Below are 20,026 nucleotides of genomic sequence, written 5' to 3'. Positions count from 1 at the left end.
ACAATGTCCCAACATGTTCCCACACATCCCCACAATGTCCCCACCTGTCCCCTCAATGTCCCCGTGGTGTCCCCTCAATGTCCCCCCACTGTCCCCTCAATGTCCCCGTGGTGTCCCCACGCTGTCCCCACCATGTCCTCTCAATGTCCCCACACTGTCCCCACCGTGTCCCCATGCTGTCCCCACCGTGTCCCCACAATGTCCCCACCATGTCCCCTCAATCTCCCAATGCTGTCCCCACACTGTCCCCTCAATCTCCCCACAATGTCCCCACTGTGTCCCCACACTGTCCCCACCATGTCCCCTCAATCTCTCCACATGTCCCCACCGTGTCCCCACCTGTCCCCACCGTGTCCCCACACTGTCCCCTCAATCTCCCCACGCTGTCCCCCCCATGTCCCCACGCTGTCCCCACTGTGTCCCCTCAATCTCTCCACACGTCCCCACTGTGTCCCCACACTGTCCCCACCGTGTCCCCACACTGTCCCCTCAATCTCCCCACGCTGTCCCCCCCATGTCCCCACGCTGTCCCCACTGTGTCCCCTCAATCTCTCCACACTGTCCCCACTGTGTCCCCACGCTGTCCCCTCAATCTCTCCACAATGTCCCCTCAATCTCCCCCTGTGTCCCCACACTGTCCCCACCGTGTCCCCAGGTGAGCAACCCTGCCACGCGCATGCTGAAGACGGCGGCCGCCCAGGTGGGCACGGCGGGCGCGTCCCCCGCGGCCACCAACGCGGCCACCCGGCCCATCATCACCGTGCACAAGTCGGGCACGGTGACGGTGGCCCAGCAGGCCCAGGTGGTCACCACCGTGGTCGGAGGGGTCACCAAGACCATCACGCTGGTCAAGAGCCCCATCTCCGTGCCGGGGGGCAGCGCCCTGGTGAGGGGACAGCGGGGGACAGGGGACAGTGGGGAGGGGACAGGGGGACAATGGAGAGGGGGACAGGGGACAGTGGGGAGGGGGACGGGGGGACAATGGGAACAATGGGGAGGAGGACAGTGGGGAGGGGGACAGGGGGACAATGGGGGGGAAAACAGGTTTGGGGACAGGGGCAATGGGGAGGGGGACAGTGGGGAGGGGGACAGGGGGATACGGGAGGGGGACAGGGGGACAATGGGGGGGAAAACAGGTTTGGGGACAGGGGCAATGGGGAGGGGGACGGGACGGGGGACATGGCTTTGGGGACAGGAGGACACTGAGGGGGGGGACAATAGGGAGGGGGACGGGGGGGCACTGGGGATGGGGACAGGGGGACGTGGCTTTGGGGACGGGGACACTGGGGATGGGGACAGGGGGACGGGAGGACATGGCTTTGGGGATGGGGGGGGCACAGGTTTGGGGACAGGTGGACACTGGGGATGGGGACACAGGTTTGGGGACGGGGGGGACACTAGGGGAGACATGGGGACATAATTTGGGGGGCAGGGTTTGGGGACAGGGGCGACAGTGGGGATGGGGACAGGGGAGTGTGGGGACACAGATTTGGGGACAGGGGGGCCATTGGGGAGGGTGGGTTTGGGGACAGGGGGACACAGGTTTGGGGATGGGGGCGGACATTGGGGATGGGGACACGGCTTTGGGGACAGGGGGACACTGGTTTGGGGACCGGGGGATGTTGGGGTGTGGGGACATGGATTTGGGGGGTTTGGGGTCATGGACCCCTGGATTTGGGGATGGGGGGGAAGTTGGGGGGGGTGGGGACACAGATTTGGGGGGTTTTGGGGGTAGGGACCCCGATTTGGGGACATTGGGAGGGTGGGTACATAGATTGGGGGGTCTGGGGACAGGGGCATGGGGAGGACACAATTTGGGGAGGGTCTCTGACCCCCTGGGCCCCCCCAGATCTCCAACCTGGGCAAGGTGATGTCGGTGGTGCAGACGAAACCCGTGCAGAGCTCGGCTGTCACCGGGCAGGCCTCGAGCGGCCCCGTCACCCAGATCATCCAGGTGCACCCCAAAGTCACCCCAAAATAACCTTCACAGCCCTGAGACCCCTCCCCAAATCACTGAGAGTCACCTGAGACCCCCCCCCAGAACCCCCCTCGGCTGTCACTGGCCAGGCCTGGAGTGGCCCCGTCACCCAGGTCGTCCAGGTGCACCCTAAAACTGCCCCAAAACCACCCTAAAACTGCCCCCAAAGCCCTGAGACCCCTCCCCAAATCAATGAGAGTCCCCCCAAAACCCCCCTCAGCTGTCACCGGGCAGGCCTCGAGCGGCCCTGTCACCCAGATCATCCAGGTGCACCCTAAAACTGCCCCAAAACCACCCCAAAACCCTGAGACCCCTCCCCAAATCACTGAGAGTCACCTGAGACCCCCCACAGAACCCCCCTCGGCTGTCACCGGGCAGGCCTTGAGCGGCCCCGTCACCCAGATCATCCAGGTGACACCCCAAAATCCCCCAAAGTCACCCCAAAACTGCCCCCAAAGCCCTGAGACCCCTCCCCAAATCACTGAGAGTCCCCCCAAAACCCCCCTCAGCTGTCACCGGGCAGGCCTGGAGTGGCCCTGTCACCCAGATCACACAGGTGACACCCCAAAATCACCTAAAATTACCCCAAAATCCCCCAAAACTGCCCCAAACATGTCCCAAATCACTGAGACCCCTCAGGCCCCTGAGGCCCTGCCCAAAATTCGCCGACCGCTCCCCCCCCCCCCCGAGTGATCACTGCTCTCCTGAGTGACCACTCCCCTGAGTGACCATTCCCTGTGAATGACCACTCCCCAAGTGACCACCCACCTCACTGACCACTCCACTGACTGACCACCCCATCAGTGACCACCCAGAGTGACCCCTCCCCAAGTGACCCCCCAGACTGACCACTCCCCTGAGTGACCCCCCCTCACTGACCCCTCCCTGAGTGACCCCCGTGACTTACCCCCCCACAAATGACCACCCCACTGCGTGACCCCCCCCTGAGTGACCCCTCCCCGCAGACCAAGGGCCCCCTGCCCGCCGGGACCATCCTGAAGCTGGTGACGTCGGGGGAGGGGAAGCCCACCACCATCCTGACCAGCACGCAGGCGGGGGCGGGGGCGGCCAAGCCCCCCACCATCCTGGGCATCAGCAGCGTGTCCCCCAGCACCACCAAGCCCGGGACCACCACCATCATCAAAACCATCCCCATGTCGGCCATCATCACCCAGTCGGGGGCTACCGGTGAGTCAGACCCCTCCCCAAATTCACCTGAGACCCCCAAACCATCCCTGATCTCCCTGAGACCCCTGAGCCACTGTGAGACCCCCACCAAAACCATCCCCATGTCGGCCATCATCACCCAGTCGGGGGCTACTGGTGAGTCGGACCCCTCCCCAAATTACCTGAACCCATCCTGAGACCCCCAAACCATCCCTGAGACCCCCAAAACCATCCCTGAAACCCTCAAACCCCCTGAGACCCCCACCAAAACCATCCCCATGTCGGCCATCATCACCCAGTCGGGGGCTACCAGTGAGTCAGACCCCTCCCCCAATTAACCAAACCCATCCCTGAGATCCCCAGACGCCCTGAGACCCCCAAATCATCCCCAAAACCCCTGAGATCCCCAAACCATCCCCCAGCCGCCCCAGTCCCTCATCACCACCCAGTCAGGGGCCACCAGTGAGCGACAGGGGGGGACCTCCGTGTCCCCCTGTGTCCCCGTCACCCTCCTGAACCCCCGTGTCCCCACCATGACCCCCCCGTGTCCCTGTCCCCCCGTGTCCCTGGCACCCTGCTGTCCCCCTGTGTCCCCCCCTGTCCCTGTCACCCTGCTGTCCCCCCGTGTCCCTGTCCCCTGCTGACCCCCTGCTGTCCCCAGGTGTCACCAGCAGCCCCGGGATCAAGTCCCCCATCACCATCATCACCACCAAGGTGATGACCTCGGGCACCGGGACCCCCGCCAAGATCATCACGGCTGTCCCCAAGCTGGGCGGGGGACACGGCCAGCAGGGCGTCACACAGGTGAGGGCACGCCTGGGGACACCTGCAACCCACCCTGGGGACACCTGGGGACACCTGGACGGGCACCTGGGAACACCTGAGGGCACCTGCATGGGCACCTGGGGAGACCTGAACACCCCCTGGGGACACCTGGACCACCCTGGGGACACCTGGACCACTCCCTGGGGACAGCTGGGGATGCCCTTGGGGACACCTGAAACCCCCTTGGGGACACCTGAGACTGGGGAGTTCAAGGACAATGGAGGGGACAGGAGGTGACAGAGGAGGGGTCACATGGGGAGGGGTTGGGGACACTGGGGTGGGGTCAGACAAGGGTCTGGGGACACTGGGGTGGGGTCACCTGAGGGGTTGGGGACATTGATTACAGTGGCAAGGGGGGGTTTGGTGACACTGGGGACACCAGCGGGGTGTCCCCGAGGGGTCCCAGCCCTGAGGGTCCCCAGGTGACAGCGGTGTCCCCGTGTCCCCAGGTGGTGCTGAAGGGGGCCCCGGGACAGCCGGGGACCATCCTGAGGACGGTGCCCATGGGGGGGGTCCGGCTGGTCACCCCCGTCACCGTCTCGGCCGTCAAGCCCACGGTGACCACCCTGGTGGTCAAGGGCACCACCGGTGAGTGGGGTCACTCTGGGGGCGCTGGGTCACCTCTGGGTGGTGACAAGGGGGGGCACTTGTGGTCAAGGGTCACCTCTGGGTCATCTCTGGGTCACTGAGGTGGTCACTAGGGGGGGTCACTTGTGGTCAGGGGTCACCTCTGGGTCACTGGGGTGACCACTCTGGTGGTCAACAGTCACCTCTGGGTCATTTCTGGGTCACCCCATTGGTCACTTGTGGTCATTGGGTCATCTCTGGGACATCCTAGTGGTCAGGAGTCACCTCTGGGTCACTGAGGTGGTCACTAGGGGGTCACTTGTGGTTGGGGGTCTCCTCTGGATCACTGGGGTGACCACTCTGGTGGTCAAGAGTTACCTCTGGGTCACTGGGGTGGTCACTAGGGGAGGTCACTTGTGGTCAAGAGTCTTCTCTGGGTCACCCCATTGGTCACTTGTGGTCATTGGGTCATCTCTGGGTCATCCTAGTGGTCAAGAGTGATCTCTGGGTCACTGGGGTGGTGACAGGGGGAGGTCACTTGTGGTCAGGGTGTCAGCTCTGGATCACTGGGGTGACCACTCTGGGGTCATTGGGTCATCTCTGGGTCACTGGGGTGGTCACTAGGGAGGTCACTTGTGGTCAAGGGTCATTTATGGGTTGCTGGGGTGACCACCCTGGTGGTCAAGGGCACCACTGGGTGGGTGGAGGGGTCATGGGGACACCAGGGGGTCACTTGGAGGGGGTCACTGTCATGGGGAAGGGTCACCACATCATGGGGAGGTCACTTTGGGGTCACTGTGGCACCACGGGGTCACCATGGGGTCACTGTGGCACCACGGGGTCACCGTGGGGTCACTTTCCCGAGCGGTCACTCACTGCCCTCGTGTCCTGGCAGGTGTGACCACGCTGGGGACGGTGACAGGGACAGTGTCCACCAGCCTGGCCGGGGGCGCGGGTGGCCACAGCGCCACGGCCTCGCTGGCCACGCCCATCACCACCCTGGGGACAATCGCCACCCTGTCCAGCCAGGTCCTGAACCCCGCGGCCATCACGGCCACCGCGGCCGGGGGCGGCCTGGGGACACCGACCATCACCATGCAGGTGAGGGGACACTGGGGACACTGGGGGCTGGGGACTCTGACCATCACCATGCAGGTGAGGGGACACTGGGGACAGGGGACACCGACCATCACCATGCAGGTGAGGGGACACGGGGGACATTGGGGACAGGGGACACTGACCATCACCATGCAGGTGAGGGGACACGGGGGACATTGGGGACAGGGGACACTGACCATCACCATGCAGGTGAGGGGACACGGGGGACACTGGGACATTGGGGACAGGGGACACCGACCATCACCATGCAGGTGAGGGGACACGGGGGACAGGGGCACTGGGGACACCGACCATCACCATGCAGGTGAGGGGACACTGGGGACAGGGGACACTGACCATCACCATGCAGGTGAGGGGACACTGGGGACATTGGGGACAGGGGACACTGACCATCACCATGCAGGTGAGGGGACATGGGGGACAGGGGCACTGGGGACACCGACCATCACCGTGCAGGTGAGGGGACACTGGGGACATTGGGGACAGGGGGGCTGAGGACACTGGGGACATTGAGGACACTGGGGACACAGGGGACATTGAGGCTGTCCCCAGATGCGGCTCAGCTGACACGAGCGGGGAGGGGACACTCAGGAATTTGGGGTGACACGAGGGGGAGCTCACAGAGGTTTTTGAGGCTGGGGGCGGCGCTGTGCCCGGTGCCACCTCCCCTGACCCCCCGCGGGGACACAGCCGGTGTCCCAGCCCACGCAGGTGACGCTGATCACCACGCCCAGCGGCGTGGAGGCCCAGCCCGTGCACGACCTGCCCGTGTCCATCCTGGCGTCCCCCACGGCCGAGGGTCCCCCCGCGGCCACCTCGGGGGGGGGCAGCCTGGCCGAGCCCCCCCCCGCCGAGGCCACCCCGGGCACCGTCACCCTGGTGTGCTCCAACCCCCCCTGCGAGACCCACGAGACCGGGACCACCAACACGGCCACCACCAGCCTGGTGGCCAACGTGGGCACGGGGGGGGCGCAGCTGCAGCTGCTCTGCGAGGACACGGGCGGGGGGGCGGCGGTGGCAGTGCCCCCCCGGGCCTGCTCCAACCCCCCCTGCGAGACCCATGAGACGGGGACCACCAACACCCCCACGGCGGCGGGCACGGCGCGCCTGGGGACACCCGGGGGACCCCCCTGCCCCACGCAGCAGACGGCGGCCACGGGCACCACGATGACGGCGCGGCTGTGCCCCCCCGAAGGCGGCGGTGTCACCTCTGTCACCTCGTGCCAAACGCAGGAGGCTGCCCCGTGCCAAACGCCCTGGGGACAGCCTGAGGTGGGGACGGCCACCAGCGCGAGCTGTGAGACCCCCGCGGGGACACGGCTGTGTGCCAACCCCCCCTGCGAGACCCACGAGACGGGGACAACCAACACGGTGACAGTGACAGGGGCACAGCTCTGCTCCAACCCTCCCTGCGAGACCCACGAGACGGGGACAACCAACACGGTGACAACGACAGGGTCACAGTTGTGCTCCAACCCTCCCTGTGAGACCCACGAGACGGGGACAACCAACACGGTGACAACCACGGGGACACGGCTGTGTGCCAACCCCCCCTGTGAGACGCATGAGACGGGGACAACCAACACGGTGACAACGACAGCACCAAGGCCACCCTGCTCCAACCCTCCTTGCGAGACCCACGAGACGGGGACAACCAGCACGGCCACCACCACCACGGCCACCTCGCGCCCCCCGCCCGAGCCGGGGACAGCGGTGCCACCACCTCGAGGTGTCCCCCCCTGCGCCAACCCCCCCTGCGAGACGCACGAGACGGGCACGACCAACACGGTGACAGTGACATCATCACAGCTCTGCTCCAACCCCCCCTGCGAGACCCACGAGACCGGGACCACCAACACGGCCACCACGGCCACCGCGGGCTCCCGGCCGGGTGACACTACCACCACGGCCACCAGCGCCGCCACCACCGCCGCCACCTCCAGCACGGGGGGGTCCCCGCCTTGTGCCAACCCCCCCTGCGAGACCCCCGAGAGCGGGGCCACCAGCACGGCCACCAGAGCGGGCTCCTCGCCCTGCCAGAGCCACCCGAGCGGGGCCACCAGCACGGCCACCAGCGAGGGGGTGACAGCGCCGCCCCCCGCCCTGTGCCACCGCCACCAGCCCCCCCCGCGCCTGCTCCAACCCCCCCTGCGAGACCCACGAGACGGGGACAACGGCCACGGCCACCACGGTCACCGCCAGCATGGGCGCCAGCCAAGGTGACCCCCAAATTGTCCCCACATTGCCCCCAAATCGTCCCCTCCTCCCTCGCTTTGGGGCGGTCGCCTCGCTGACCCCTCCCCGTTGTCCCCACAGAGCCCCCCCCGCCGGCTGCCAACGGGCAGGGGGAGGGCGAGACCCCCCCCAGCGAGGGCGGGGGTCCCCCTGTGCCCCCCGGGACCCCCAGCCCCGGCCCCAGCGGCAGCGGGACCCCCCAGCCCCGGGCGGTCACCACGGTCACCCAGTCCACGCCAGCGCCGGGGCCGGCCGTGCCGGTGAGCGGCTTGGGGACACTGGGGGGGGGTTTGGGGACACTGGGGAGGGGCTGGGGATGCTGGGGAGGGGTTTGGGATGCTGGGGAGGGGGTTTGGGACACTGGGGAGGGGGTTGGGGACACTGGGATGGGGTTTGGGGACACTGGGGAGGGGGTTTGGGGACGTTAAAAGGGGATTTGGGGACATTGTGGGGAGTTTGGGGACACTGGGAGGGGCTGGGGATGCTGGGAGGAGTTTGGGGATACTGGGGAGGGGGCTGGGGATGTTAAAAAGGGATTTGGGGACATTGTGGGAGGTTGGGGACACTGGGACGGGGTTTGGGGACAGTGGGGGAGGGGGCTGGGGATGCTGGGAGGGGATTTGGGACACTGGGAGGGGCTTTGGGGACATTAAAAGGGGATTTGGGGACCCTGGGAGGCGGGTTGGGGACACTGGGGGGGGCTTTGGGGACAATGCAAGGGGCTTGGGGACACCGAGATGTCCCAGGGACCACAGCAGTGCCACCAGGGACCTGCCGGTGGCTCTGGAGGCCACCAAGGCCCCATTTTGGGGAGGGGTCTCACCCCCCCCCTCAACCCCCTTTCCTCTCCCTCCCCCCCAGACCATCTCGTCGCTGACCGAATCCCCCCCGGCTCCCCCTGAGACCCCCCCGACCACCACGCCCACCCCCCCTGGAGACCCCCACCCAGCCCAGGACCCCCCTCGGCCGCGTCCCCGTCCCCCCCCGGGCCCGAGGCCGCCCCCCAGGCCGGGGCCGAGCCCCGGGGGCTCCCCGAGCCGCTGGCCGTGGTGGTGCTGCCGCCGGCCGCGGCCGAGGGGGGGCCCGGCCGAGGGGCTGGCGCTGCCCCCCGAGCTGCTGGCCGAGGCGGGGGGCGCGGGGGGCCCCCCCGGGCTGACCCCCGAGGAGCTGGCGGTCCACCGCGGCGGCCGAGGCTGGCGGCGGCGGCCGCGGCCAGCGAGGAGGCGCAGGCCCAGGCCTGGCCATCCAGGCCGTGCTGCAGGCCGCCCAGCAGGCCGTCATGGGTCAGTTTTGGGGGGGTTTGGGGGTGTTTGGGGGGGTCCCGAGGGGGGTTTGGGGGGTCCTGGGGGTGATGGAGTGGTCCCATGGCCATGGTGGTCCCATGGTGGTCACCCCAGGGCCAGGCCCTGGCCATCCAGGCCGTGCTGCAGGCCGCCCAGCAGGCCGTCATGGGTCAGTTTTGGGGGGGTTGAGGGATTTGGGGGGTCCTGGGGGTGATGGGGTGGTCCCGAGGGTAATGGGGTGGTCCCATGATGGTCACCCCAGGCCCAGGCCCTGGCCATCCAGGCCGTGCTGCAGGCTGCCCAGCAGGCCGTCATGGGTCAGTTTTGGGGGGTCCTGGGGGGGGTTTGGGGGGTCCTGGGGGGGTTTAGAAGTGGTCACTGGGGTCTTGGTCCCGTGGTGGGGGTCTCATGGTTATGGGGTCACACAGTGGGGGCCATGGTGACCCGTGACCATGACCCCAGGGGATGGATTTTGGGCTGACCCCATAGGATGGATTTTAGGATGACCCCATGGGGTGGATTTTAGGGTGACCCCAGTGACCCCACAGGGTGATTTTGGGGTGACCCCATGAATGGATTTTGGGGTGACCCGTGGGTGTGAATTTTGGGATGACCTCAGGAGATGGATTTTGGGGTGACCCCAGTGACCTCATGGGGTGGATTTTAGGGTGACCCGATGACCCCACAGGGTGAATTTTGGGGTGACCCCAGTGACCTCAGGGGATGGATTTTGGGCTGACCCCAGTGACCCCATGGGGTGGGTTTTGGGGTCACCCACGGGGTGAATTTTGGGGTGACCCCAGTGACCCCAGGGGATGGATTTTGGGCTGACCCCAATGACCCCAGGGGATGGATTTTGGGCTGACCCCAGTGACCCCATGGGGTGGGTTTTGGGGTCACCCCACGGGGGTGGATTTTGGGCTGACCGCAGTGACGGGGTCACCCATCCCCACCCTGACCTGTCCCCTGTGTCCCCCCCTCCCCGCAGGCACCTCGGAGCCGCTGGAGCCGGGCGAGCCCGGGGGGGGCCCCTCGGAGCTGGGGGGGCCCCTGGAGGGGGCGGGGGGCGCGGGGGGGGCGCTGCCCCTGGTGCTGACCCAGCAGGAGCTGGCGGCGCTGGTGCAGCACCAGCAGCACCTGGCCGAGGCGGGGACCCCCCCCGCGGCCCCCCCGGCGCCCCCCGCCCCACCCCCCCCCGCCCCCGCCGCCCCCCCCCAGGCGGCCGCGCCCCCTCCCCACTTGCCCACCGAGGCCTTGGCCCCCGCCGACAGCCTCAACGACCCCGCGGGCGACGCCAACGGGCTGGGCGAGCTGGGCGCCGTGCCCGGGGGGGGCACCCCCGCCGCCCTGCTGCCCCCCCCCCGGCGACGGTGAGACCCCCGGGGGGGGCTCTGGGGCTGGGACCCCCGCCCGCGGCTGGGGGGGGGGGGGAGAGGGGGTCATTTGGGGGGGGGGGTTGTGGGGTGGGGGGGCGTTGGGACCCAGAGGGGGCACACATTCGGGGGTGGGGCACCCTTTGGGGGGGGGATTTATGGGGTGGGGGTGTCTGGGACCCCTGGTGGGGCACCCATTTTGGGAGGGGGGCACCCTTTGGGGATGTTTATGGGGTGGAGAGGGGTCTGGGATCCCAGGGGTGGCACCCTTTGCGGGGGGATTTATGGGATGGGGGATCCCCTGGGTGGGTTTGGGACCCCTGGGGGCACCTATTTGGGGGGGGGGCACCCTTTGGGGGGTGTTTATGGGGTGGAGGGGGGGGGTTGGGACCCCTGGGGGGGTTTATGACCCCTTAGGGGGTACCCATTTTGGGGAGGGGGTCCTTTTGGGAGATGTTTATGGGGTGGGGGGGTTCCATGGGGGGGTTATGACCCTTAAGAGGCACCCATTTTGGGGGGGGGTCCCATGGGGGGGTTTGGACCCCTGGGGGGGCACCCATTTGGGGGGGGCACCCTTTGGGGGGATCTTTATGGGGTGGGGGTGTCTCATGGGGGGGTTATGACCCCTTAGGGGGTACCATTTTGGGGGGGGGGTCCTTTTGGGAGGTGTTTATGGGGGGGTTCCCATGAGGGAGTTTTTGGGACCCCTGGGGGGCACCCACAGAAAGGGGGGACACACCTGGGGGGGGTTGGGACCCCTTTGGGGGGCACCCCTGTGGTTGGTTTGAGACCCCACTGCTGACGTTGGGGTGGGTGGGGAATTCCAGGGGGGGTTTTTTAAGCCCCCTCCCCAATTTTGGTGCCCCCTCCCCAGGCCTGGCCCCCTCGAGCGCCTTCGTGGCCCCCCAGGCCCCGCGTGGCCCCCAGCCCCGCCAAGCTGCAGGCGGCCGCCGCCCTGGCCGAGGTGGCCAACGGCATCGAGAGCACCCCCGTGGTGAGTGAAGTGCACCCCAAATCCCCAATTTACCCCATAAATCCCCCAAATCCCCTATTTCCCCTCATAAATCCCCAAATCCCCAATCCCCTATAAATCCCCATCCCCCTATAAATGCCCCCAATTTCCCCAAAATCCCCAATTCCTCATAAATCCCCCAAATCCCCAATCCCCCATAAATCCCCCATTTCCCAATTTCCCCTATAAATCCTCCATAAATCCCCATTTTCCCCATAAATCCCCCAATTTCCCTAATCCCCCCATAAATCCCTCCAAATCCCCAATCCCCCCAATTTCCCCACATATCCACCCAAATCCCAATCCCCCCAATTTCCCTATATCCCCACTTCCCCATCAATCCCCCAATCCCCCATAAATCCCCCAAATCCCCAATTTCCCTATAAATCCCCTCAAATCCCCAATCCCCCATAAATCCCCAATCCTCCCATAAATCCCAAATCCCCAATTCCCCCCCAATCCCCAATCCCCCATCAATCCCGAATTCCCGTGGCAGAAGCCGAGCCGGGGGCGCCGCCCAAGGCGCTGCCCAAGAAGGAGAACCAGTGGTTCGACGTGGGCGTCATCAAGGGGCACCACCATGATGGTCACCCACTACTTCCTGCCGCCCGACGACGCGCCGCCCCGCCGACGTGCGTGACACGGGCACACCGGGACACGGGGGTGGCACGGGGACAGTGCTGGGGACACGGGGATGGCATGGGGACAGCCAGGGGACACACATGGGGACAGTGCTGGGGACACGGGGGTGGCACGGGGACAGCCAGGGGACACACATGGGGACAGCTCTGGGGACAGCCCGGGGACAGCCAGGGGACAGCTCAGGGGACACACATGGGGACAGCCCTGGGACACAGGGACAGCCAGGGACAGCTCTGGGGACACACACGGGGACAGCCCTGGGTGCAGCCATGGGGACAGTGCTGGAGATACACATGGAGACAGTGCTGGGGACATGGGGACACACATGGGGACAGCTCTGGGACAGCCAGGGACAGCTCAGGGGACACACATGGGGACAGTGCTGGGGGACACGGGGACACACATGGGGACAGCTCTGGGGACAGCCAGGGACAGCCAGGGGACACACATGGGGACAGCTCTGGGGACACGGGGACAGCCAGGGGACACACATGGGGACAGTGCTGGGGACAGCCCGGGGGATACGGGGACAGCCATGGGACACGGGGACAGCCCTGGGACATGGGGATAGTGCTGGGGACAGCCATGGGATATGGGGACAGTGCTGAGGACACAAGGACAGCCCTGGGACACGGGGACATCCCTGGGGACAGTGCTGAGGACATGGGCACAGCCCTGGGGACATGGGGACAGCTCTTGGGACATGCCTGGGACAGGATCATGGCATTGGGGACAGCCAAGGGGGACAAGCTCTGGGACATCCCTGGAGACACCCCTGGGCTCTCTGTCCCTATGTCCCCACAGTGTCCCCCCAGGACAATGCCTTGGGGGTCCCAGGAGCTGTCCCCAGTGTCCAGGGCGTTCCTCTGGCCGTGTCCCCAGGTGTGGGGGGGTTGCTCTGGGGTTGTCCCTGTGTCCGTGTCCCCACAATGTCCCCACGGTGTCTCCATGTCCCCCAGGACGATGCCTCGGGGGTCCCGGACCACTCTCAGCTGCGCCGCCAGGAGCTGCAGCCGGGCACGGCGTACAAGTTCCGCGTGGCCGGGCTCAACGCCTGCGGCCGCGGGCCCTTCTCGGAGCTGTCAGCCTTCAAAACCTGCCTGCCCGGCTTCCCGGGGGCGCCCTGCGCCATCAAGATCAGCAAGGTGACCCCTGCAGGGACCCCAGACCCACAGCAGGGACCCCAGACCCCATAACAGGAACCCTCCTGTGTCCCTCCATGTCCCCCATCTCCCATAGCTCCCTGTACCCCCCACATCCCCTGACTCCATGTTGCCCATGACCCGTGTCCCTCTCGTGTCCCCTCACCCCCGTGTCCCCCCCCTCACCCCTCTCCCCTTGACCCCTCTGTCGCCCCCCACCCCTCTGTCCCCACCATGTCCCCCATTTCCCCCTGACCCCTCTGTCCCTCCTGACCCCATGTCCCCTCTGACCCCCTGTGTCCCCTCCGTGTCCCCCTTCACTCCTGTGTCCTCCCTTGACCCTGTGTCCCCCTGACCCATGTCTCCCCATGTCCCCCTGAGCCGTGTCCCCGTGTCCCCCCGAGCCGTGTCCCCCCCGACCCCATGTCCCCCTGACTCATGTCCCCTCCATGTCCCCCATGTCCCCGTGAGCCATGTCCCCGTGTCCCACCCATGTCTCCCCTGACCTGTGTCCTCTCTGCCCTTGTGTCCCCTCCATGTCCCCCATGTCCCCCTGACCTGTGTCCCCTCCATGTCCCCCCCTCCATGTCCCCTGACCCATGTCCCCTGACCCGTGTCCCCTCTGTCTCACCCCTCCATGTCCCCCTGATCCCCATGTCCCCAGAGCCCCATCCCATGTCCCCCATGTCCCCTGCCCCGTGTCCCCCACGTCCCCTGACGCGTGTCCCGTCCCCAGAGCCCCATCCCGTGCCCCCTGTCCCCCCTCCATGTCCCCCTGACCCGTGTCCCCGTGTCCCCCATGTCCCCTGACCCGTGTCCCCTCCATGTCCCCCCATGTCCCCTGACGCGTGTCCCGTGTCCCTCCCATGTCCCCTGACGCGTGTCCCATGTCCCCTGACGCGTGTCCCGTTGTCCCCAGAGCCCCGACGGGGCACACCTGACGTGGGAGCCGCCGTCGGTGACGTCGGGCCGCATCGCCGAGTACTCGGTGTACCTGGCCATCCAGGGGGGGCCCGGGGGGGGCCCCGAGGCCCGCGGGGGGGGGGGGGCGCAGCTGGCCTTCATGAGGGTCTACTGCGGGCCCAGCCCCTCGTGCCTGGTGCCGGCCTCCAGCCTGGCCAGCGCCCACATCGACCACACCACCAAGCCGGCCATCATCTTCCGCATCGCCGCGCGCAACGACAAGGGCTACGGCCCCGCCACGCAGGTGCGGTGGCTGCAAGGGTGGGTCTGGGGGCTGCCACGTGAGTCTGGGGGCTGCCAGGTGGGTCTGGGGGCTGCCACGTGAGTCTGGGGGCTCCCCGCTGAGTCTGGGGGCTGCAGAGCCCTGGGGGTCCCTGTGGGGCTGGGCAGGTGGATGTGGCACTGTCCCCCACCCTGCCAAGGACAAGGGCTACGGCCCCGCCACGCAGGTGCCGTGGCTGCAAGGTGGGTCTGGGGTCTCTGAAATGAGTCTGGGGCTGCCAGGTGAGTCTGGGGGCTCTGAAATGAGTCTGGGGGCTGCAGAGCCCTGGGGGTCCCTGTGGCACTGGGATTGTCCCCCCTGTCACCCACCCTGCCAACGACAAGGGCTATGGCCCTGCCACCCAGGTGCGGTGGCTGCAAGGTGGGTCTGGGGGCTCTGAAATGGGTCTGGGGGCTGCAGAGCCCTGGGGTCCCCGTGGCACTGGGATTGTCCCCCTGTCACCCACCCGCAGTGACAATGGTTACAGCCTGGCCACTCGGGTCTGGGGGCTCTGAAATGAGTCTGGGGTCTGCCCACACCTCTGGCGGGGGGGCTGCAGACACCTGGGGGTCCCCCACACCCTCGGGGGTCTCCCCACCCTCTGATGTCCCCCCCAAACCCCCCCAGAGTCGAGCAAGGACGGAGCCGCCGGGAAACCGGGCAGCAAACGGCCCCTGGCGTCCCCCGACCTGTGAGTGGGGGTCCTCGAGGGGGCTGGGGGCTCTTTTGGGGCTCCTCGAGGGGGCTGGGGGCTCCTTTGGGCTCCTCATTTGGGGGTCTGGGGGCTCTTTTGGGGGGCTAGAGGTTGTTTTGAGGGGTTTGGGGGGTCTTGGAGGGGTCTGTGGGTCTGGTTTTGGGGGAAATTTGGGGTCTGGGGGCTCTTCTGGGTGTCCGGGGAGGGGTCTGTGGGGATGGTTTGGGGGAAATTTGGGGTCTGGGGGCTTTTTGGGGGGCTCCTCGATGGGTCTGGGGGCTCTTTCAGGGATATTTGGGAGTCTGGGGGCTCTTTTGGGTGGCTAGGGGTTGTTTTGAGGGGTCTGGGAGGGTTTTTGGGGGTCCTGGGAAGGTCTGTAGGTCTGGTTTGGGGGGGGAATTGGGGGTCTGGGGGCTTTTTTGGGGCTCCTCGATGGGTCTGGGGGCTCTTTTGGGGATATTTGGGGGGTCTGGGGGCCCTTTTGGGGGGCTAGGGGCGGTCCTGGAGGGGTCTGTGGGTGCAGTTTGGAGGAAATTTGGGGTCTGGGGGCTTTTGGGCATCCTGGAGGGTCTGGGGGCTCTTTTGGGGGTCCTGGAGGGGCCTGGGGGGTTGATTTGAGGGGTCTGCGGGGATGGTTTGGGGGGGAATTGGGGGTCTGGGGGCTTTTGGGGGGTCCTGGAGGGGTCTGGGGCTCTTTTGGGGGTCCTGGGGGGGTATTTGGGTGGGTCTGGGGGCTCCTGGAGGGGTCTGGGGCTCTTTAGGGGGTCCTGGGTGGGTATGGAGGGGTTTTGGGGGGTCCCGGGGGGGCTGCATTGTGGTCTGGGGGTTATTTGGGGATTATTTTGAGGAGGGGTCTCCATTTCTCCAATCCCCCTCCCCAGGAAATCCGCTCCAAAGAAGCCCAAGGCGAAGGGCAGTGAAGGACCCCCGGGACCCCCCCCAAAAAAAAAAAAGAAACAAACAAAACCATCCCGGGGACCCCTCCCCACCCAGGCACCCCCGGGGGGTTTTTTGGGGGGGTCTTTTGGGGGTCCCCTCGCCTCGGGGGGGGGGTCGGGGGGGGCTTTTTTTTTATCTGTTGCAGTTGCTGGAATGAAAAGTTTTGTACAACGCTGCCCCCTCCCCCCTCCCCCCCCAAAACCCCCCCTCGGGACCCCTCCCCCACCCCTGTACAGACCCCCCGGGGGTGGGGGGAGGGGGAGGGGGGACCCCCCTGTGTATCATAGTGGGGGGGGGAGGGGAACGAACGCCCCCGCCCCCCCCCGACCCCTCCCCTCCCCCCCCCGAGTGTTGTGTCCGTCGTTTTTGTGCTATTTTGAAAATTAAAAAAAGACATTTTTTTGGAGTAAAAATTTAATGAAATTGGGGGGGGTTGGGGTGGGGGGAGGGGTCTGGTGGTCCTGAACCCCCATTTTGGGGGGGAGTTGGGGGTCTGGGGGGGGACATTCAGGGGTCCAAGAGGGTCTTGAGGGGGGCACTGGCTGTTCTGGACCCCCCAGTTCTGGGTCTGGGGGTCACTTGGGGGGTCCTGGGGGTCACTTTGAGGGTCTCCAGCCCTTTGAAACCCCCCAATTTTGGGTCTGGGGGGGGGACATTTTGGGTCGATTTTGGGTCTGGGGGTCATTTTGGGGGTCTCCAGCCCTTTGAAACCCCCCCAATTTTGGGTCTGGGGGGGAAATTTTGGGTCCTGGGGTCACTTTGGGGGTCCTGGGGTCACTTCGGGGGTCTCCAGCCCTTTAAAACCCCCCAATTTTGGGTCTGGGGGCGTGGCCATGCAGCGGTGGGCGTGGCTGAGGGGCGGAAAGGGGCGTGTCCGGGAAGGGGGCGTGGCCTTGTCGCGAGGTCTCGTGACTGGGCAGCGGTCGCGGTCGGTCCGGGGGGGGGGGGCGGTTTTTGGGGACCCCAAAAGGGGCCCTGGGGGGGGTCTGGGGGGGCTGAGGGGGGGTTGGGGTCCATGGGGACCCCCGGGGTGGGGGCTGGGAGGGTTTGGGGGGGATTTTGGGGACCCCCCCGGGTGGGGTTTGGGGGGGCTGAGGGGGTTTTGGGGACCCCGGGGTGGATTTTGGGGACCCCCAGGGGGGTCTGGGGGGGGTGAGGGGATCCCCGGGTGGGGGGTGGGGCTGGGGGGGGTCCATGGGACCCCCGGGGTGGGGGCTGGGGGAAATTTGGGGGGATTTTGGGGACCCCCCTGGCTGGGCTGAGGGGGGAGTTGGGACCGAGGGGGGTTTGTGGGTCTGGGGGCTCCGTGGGTCGGTCTGGGGGCGTTTCTGGGGGTCTCACAGATGGGTCAGGGGGGTATTTGTGGGTCTGGGGCTCCATGGGTTGTTATGGGGGGGGGTATTTGTGGGTCTGGGGTCCCATGGGTGGGTCAGGGGGGTTTCTGAGGGTCTGAGGTGTGGGTCAGGGGGGTATTTGTGAGTCTGGGGTCTCATGGGTTGTTATGGGGGGGTTTCTGAGGGTCTGGGGTCCCAGGGGTTGTTATGGGGGGGGGGTATGTGTAGGGGTCAGGGGGGTATTTGTGGGTCTGGGGTCCCATGGGTGGCTATGGGGGTTTTTGTGGTCTGGGGGCTCTATGGGTGGGGTCAGGGGTTATTAGTGGGTCTGGGTCCCAGGGGTTGTTATGGGGGGTTATTTGTGGGTCTGGGGGCTCCATGGATGGGTCAGGGGGCTGTGAGTGGGTCTGGGGTCCCACGGGCGCCCCCTCCCCAGCCATGGAGCAGCTGCGGGCGTGGCGGGGCCGCATCGCGGCCGAGCTGGACGCGGCCGTGGCGTTCTGGGAGCGGCACTCGCACGACCCCGAGCACGGGTGAGCCGGGACCCCCCAAAAACGGCCCGGGACCCCCGAGAAACGGCCTGGGACCCCTGGAAACAGCCCTGGGACCCCCAAAACAGAACCGGGACCCCCGGAACAGCCCGGGATCCCCAGAAACCAGCCCAGGACCCCTAAAAACAGAACCGGGACCCCCAAAAACAGCCTGGGACCCCCGGAAACAGTCCCGGGACCCCCAAAAACGGCCCTGGGACCCCCGGAAACAGTCCCGGGACCCCCAAAAACAGCCTGGGACCCCCGGAAACAGTCCCGGGACCCCCAAAAACGGCCCTGGGACCCCCAAAAACAGAGCCGGGACCCCCAAAACCAGCACCGGGAAACCCAAAAATGGCACTGGGACCCGCAAAAACAACCCCGGGACCACCAGAAACAGCCCTGGGACCCCCAAAAACGGTCCGGGACCCCCAAAACGGCCCGGGACCCCCAAAAAACAACCCTGGGACCCCCCAAAAACTGCCAGTGAGACTCCCAAAAAACGGCCCCGGGACCCCCCAGAAACAGAGCCGGGAAACCCAAAAACAGCCGGGAATCCCCAGAAACAGCCTCAGGACCCCTGAAAACACCCTGGGACCCCCAAAAATGGCACCCGGACCCCCAAAACCAGTCCGGGACCCCCAAAAACACTGCTGGGATCCCTGAAACCGGCCCGGGACCCCCAAAAACGGCCCCAGGACCCCGGAAACTGTCCCAGGACCCCCAGAAACAGCCCCGGGACCCCCCAAAAACAAACCCAGGACCCCCAAAACAGACCTGGGACCCCCAAAAACAGCACCGGGACCCCCGAAAATAGCCTGGGACCCCCCAAAAACAGACCCAGGACTCCTGAAAACAGCACAAGGACCCCCAAAAACAGCCCGGGACCCCTGGAAACACTGCTGGGACCCCCGGAAGCAGCCCGGACCCCCGAAACAGCCCCGGGACCCCTGAAAACAACCCCAGGACCCCCAAAAGCAGACCTGGGACCCCCAAAAACCACCCTGGATCCCCCAAAGCAACCCCGGGACCCCCAAAATACCCCTGGGACCCCCCGGACACACCAGCGACCCCCCAAGGACCCCCTGAGTGACCCCAGGACCCCCCAAGTGCCCCCCCCAGGGGACTCCGAGCTCTGGGACCCCCAATTCTCCCCCAAATTCCCCCAGCTCCGTCCCAAAAATGAACCGAGGACCCCCCAAATCCCCAAATGCCGCCCCCACAAAGGACCCCGAGGTCTGGGACCCCTGAGACCCCCAAATCCCCCTCCCCAAATTCCCCCCCAGGGGTTTCTTCTCCTGCCTGAGCCGCGACGGTTCCGTCTACGACGACACCAAATTCGTGTGGCTGCAGGGCCGCCAGGTCCGAGCGGGGAGGGGCGCGGGGCGGGAGCCGGGGGGGCTCCGGGGACCCCCCCGGGACCCCCCCTGAGCCCCCTGCCCCCCCTGCCCCCCCAGATCTGGGTCTACTCCCGCCTGTACCGCACCGTGCCGCGCTTCCGCCGGCCCGAGCTGCTGGAGGCGGCGCGCAAAGGTGGGGAGGGGTCCCGGGGGGCTTTGGGGGGTCCCGGGGGGGTTTGGGGCAGTTCCCCCATTTACCCATTTTAGGGGCAGTTCCGTCCCTTTGCCATCCCGAATTTCCCCAAATCTCCCCAATTTTTCCCTAAATTCCCCCAAATCTCCTGAGTGTTTCCTGGAATTCCCCCAAATCTCCCCAATTTTCCCCCAAATCTCCCGAATTTTCCCCAATTTCCCCCAAATCTCCCACATTCCCCCAAATTTCCCAAATTTTTTTCCCCAAATTCCCCAATTTTCCCCAAATCTCCTGAATTTTTCCCCCAAATTCCCCCAAATCTCCCCAAAATTTCCCCAAATCTCCCAGCCTTTCCCCAAATTTCCAATTTTTTCCCCTATTTCCCCAAATCTCCCCAATTTTTTCCCAGTTTTCCCACAAATCGCCCC

At 66.3% G+C, this 20,026-nt stretch overlaps 2 protein-coding genes across 2 annotated transcripts in view; both read left to right on the top strand.

Moving 5' to 3' along the window:
• The window catches only part of HCFC1 (host cell factor C1), a 31,072-nt gene extending 14,475 nt beyond the window's left edge, over nt 1-16,597 (top strand). Inside the window, 22 exon segments of the mRNA XM_064406193.1 lie at nt 656-886; nt 1,850-1,954; nt 2,944-3,166; nt 3,807-3,949; nt 4,420-4,558; nt 5,433-5,638; nt 6,347-7,777; nt 7,779-7,875; nt 7,973-8,151; nt 8,753-9,085; nt 9,088-9,174; nt 9,437-9,491; nt 10,163-10,544; nt 11,179-11,213; nt 11,422-11,456; nt 11,458-11,545; nt 12,056-12,129; nt 12,131-12,193; nt 13,161-13,346; nt 14,263-14,566; nt 15,196-15,259; nt 16,144-16,597. Of these exon segments, the coding sequence (XP_064262263.1) occupies nt 656-886; nt 1,850-1,954; nt 2,944-3,166; nt 3,807-3,949; nt 4,420-4,558; nt 5,433-5,638; nt 6,347-7,777; nt 7,779-7,875; nt 7,973-8,151; nt 8,753-9,085; nt 9,088-9,174; nt 9,437-9,491; nt 10,163-10,544; nt 11,179-11,213; nt 11,422-11,456; nt 11,458-11,545; nt 12,056-12,129; nt 12,131-12,193; nt 13,161-13,346; nt 14,263-14,566; nt 15,196-15,259; nt 16,144-16,588 (4,905 nt within the window). The 3' untranslated portion in view covers nt 16,589-16,597.
• A 503-nt stretch (nt 16,598-17,100) lies between these two features.
• Nucleotides 17,101-20,026, top strand: part of LOC135291946 (actin nucleation-promoting factor WAS-like) — a 7,447-nt gene continuing 4,521 nt past the window's right edge. The window contains 4 exon segments of the mRNA XM_064406188.1: nt 17,101-17,129; nt 17,972-18,068; nt 19,352-19,427; nt 19,523-19,639. Of these exon segments, the coding sequence (XP_064262258.1) occupies nt 17,974-18,068; nt 19,352-19,427; nt 19,523-19,639 (288 nt within the window). The 5' untranslated portion in view covers nt 17,101-17,129; nt 17,972-17,973.

This window comes from Passer domesticus, unplaced genomic scaffold (assembly GCF_036417665.1).
Source record: "Passer domesticus isolate bPasDom1 unplaced genomic scaffold, bPasDom1.hap1 HAP1_SCAFFOLD_161, whole genome shotgun sequence".
Lineage (NCBI taxonomy): Eukaryota > Metazoa > Chordata > Aves > Passeriformes > Passeridae > Passer > Passer domesticus.
This window is presented reverse-complemented; position numbering and strand designations above follow the sequence as displayed.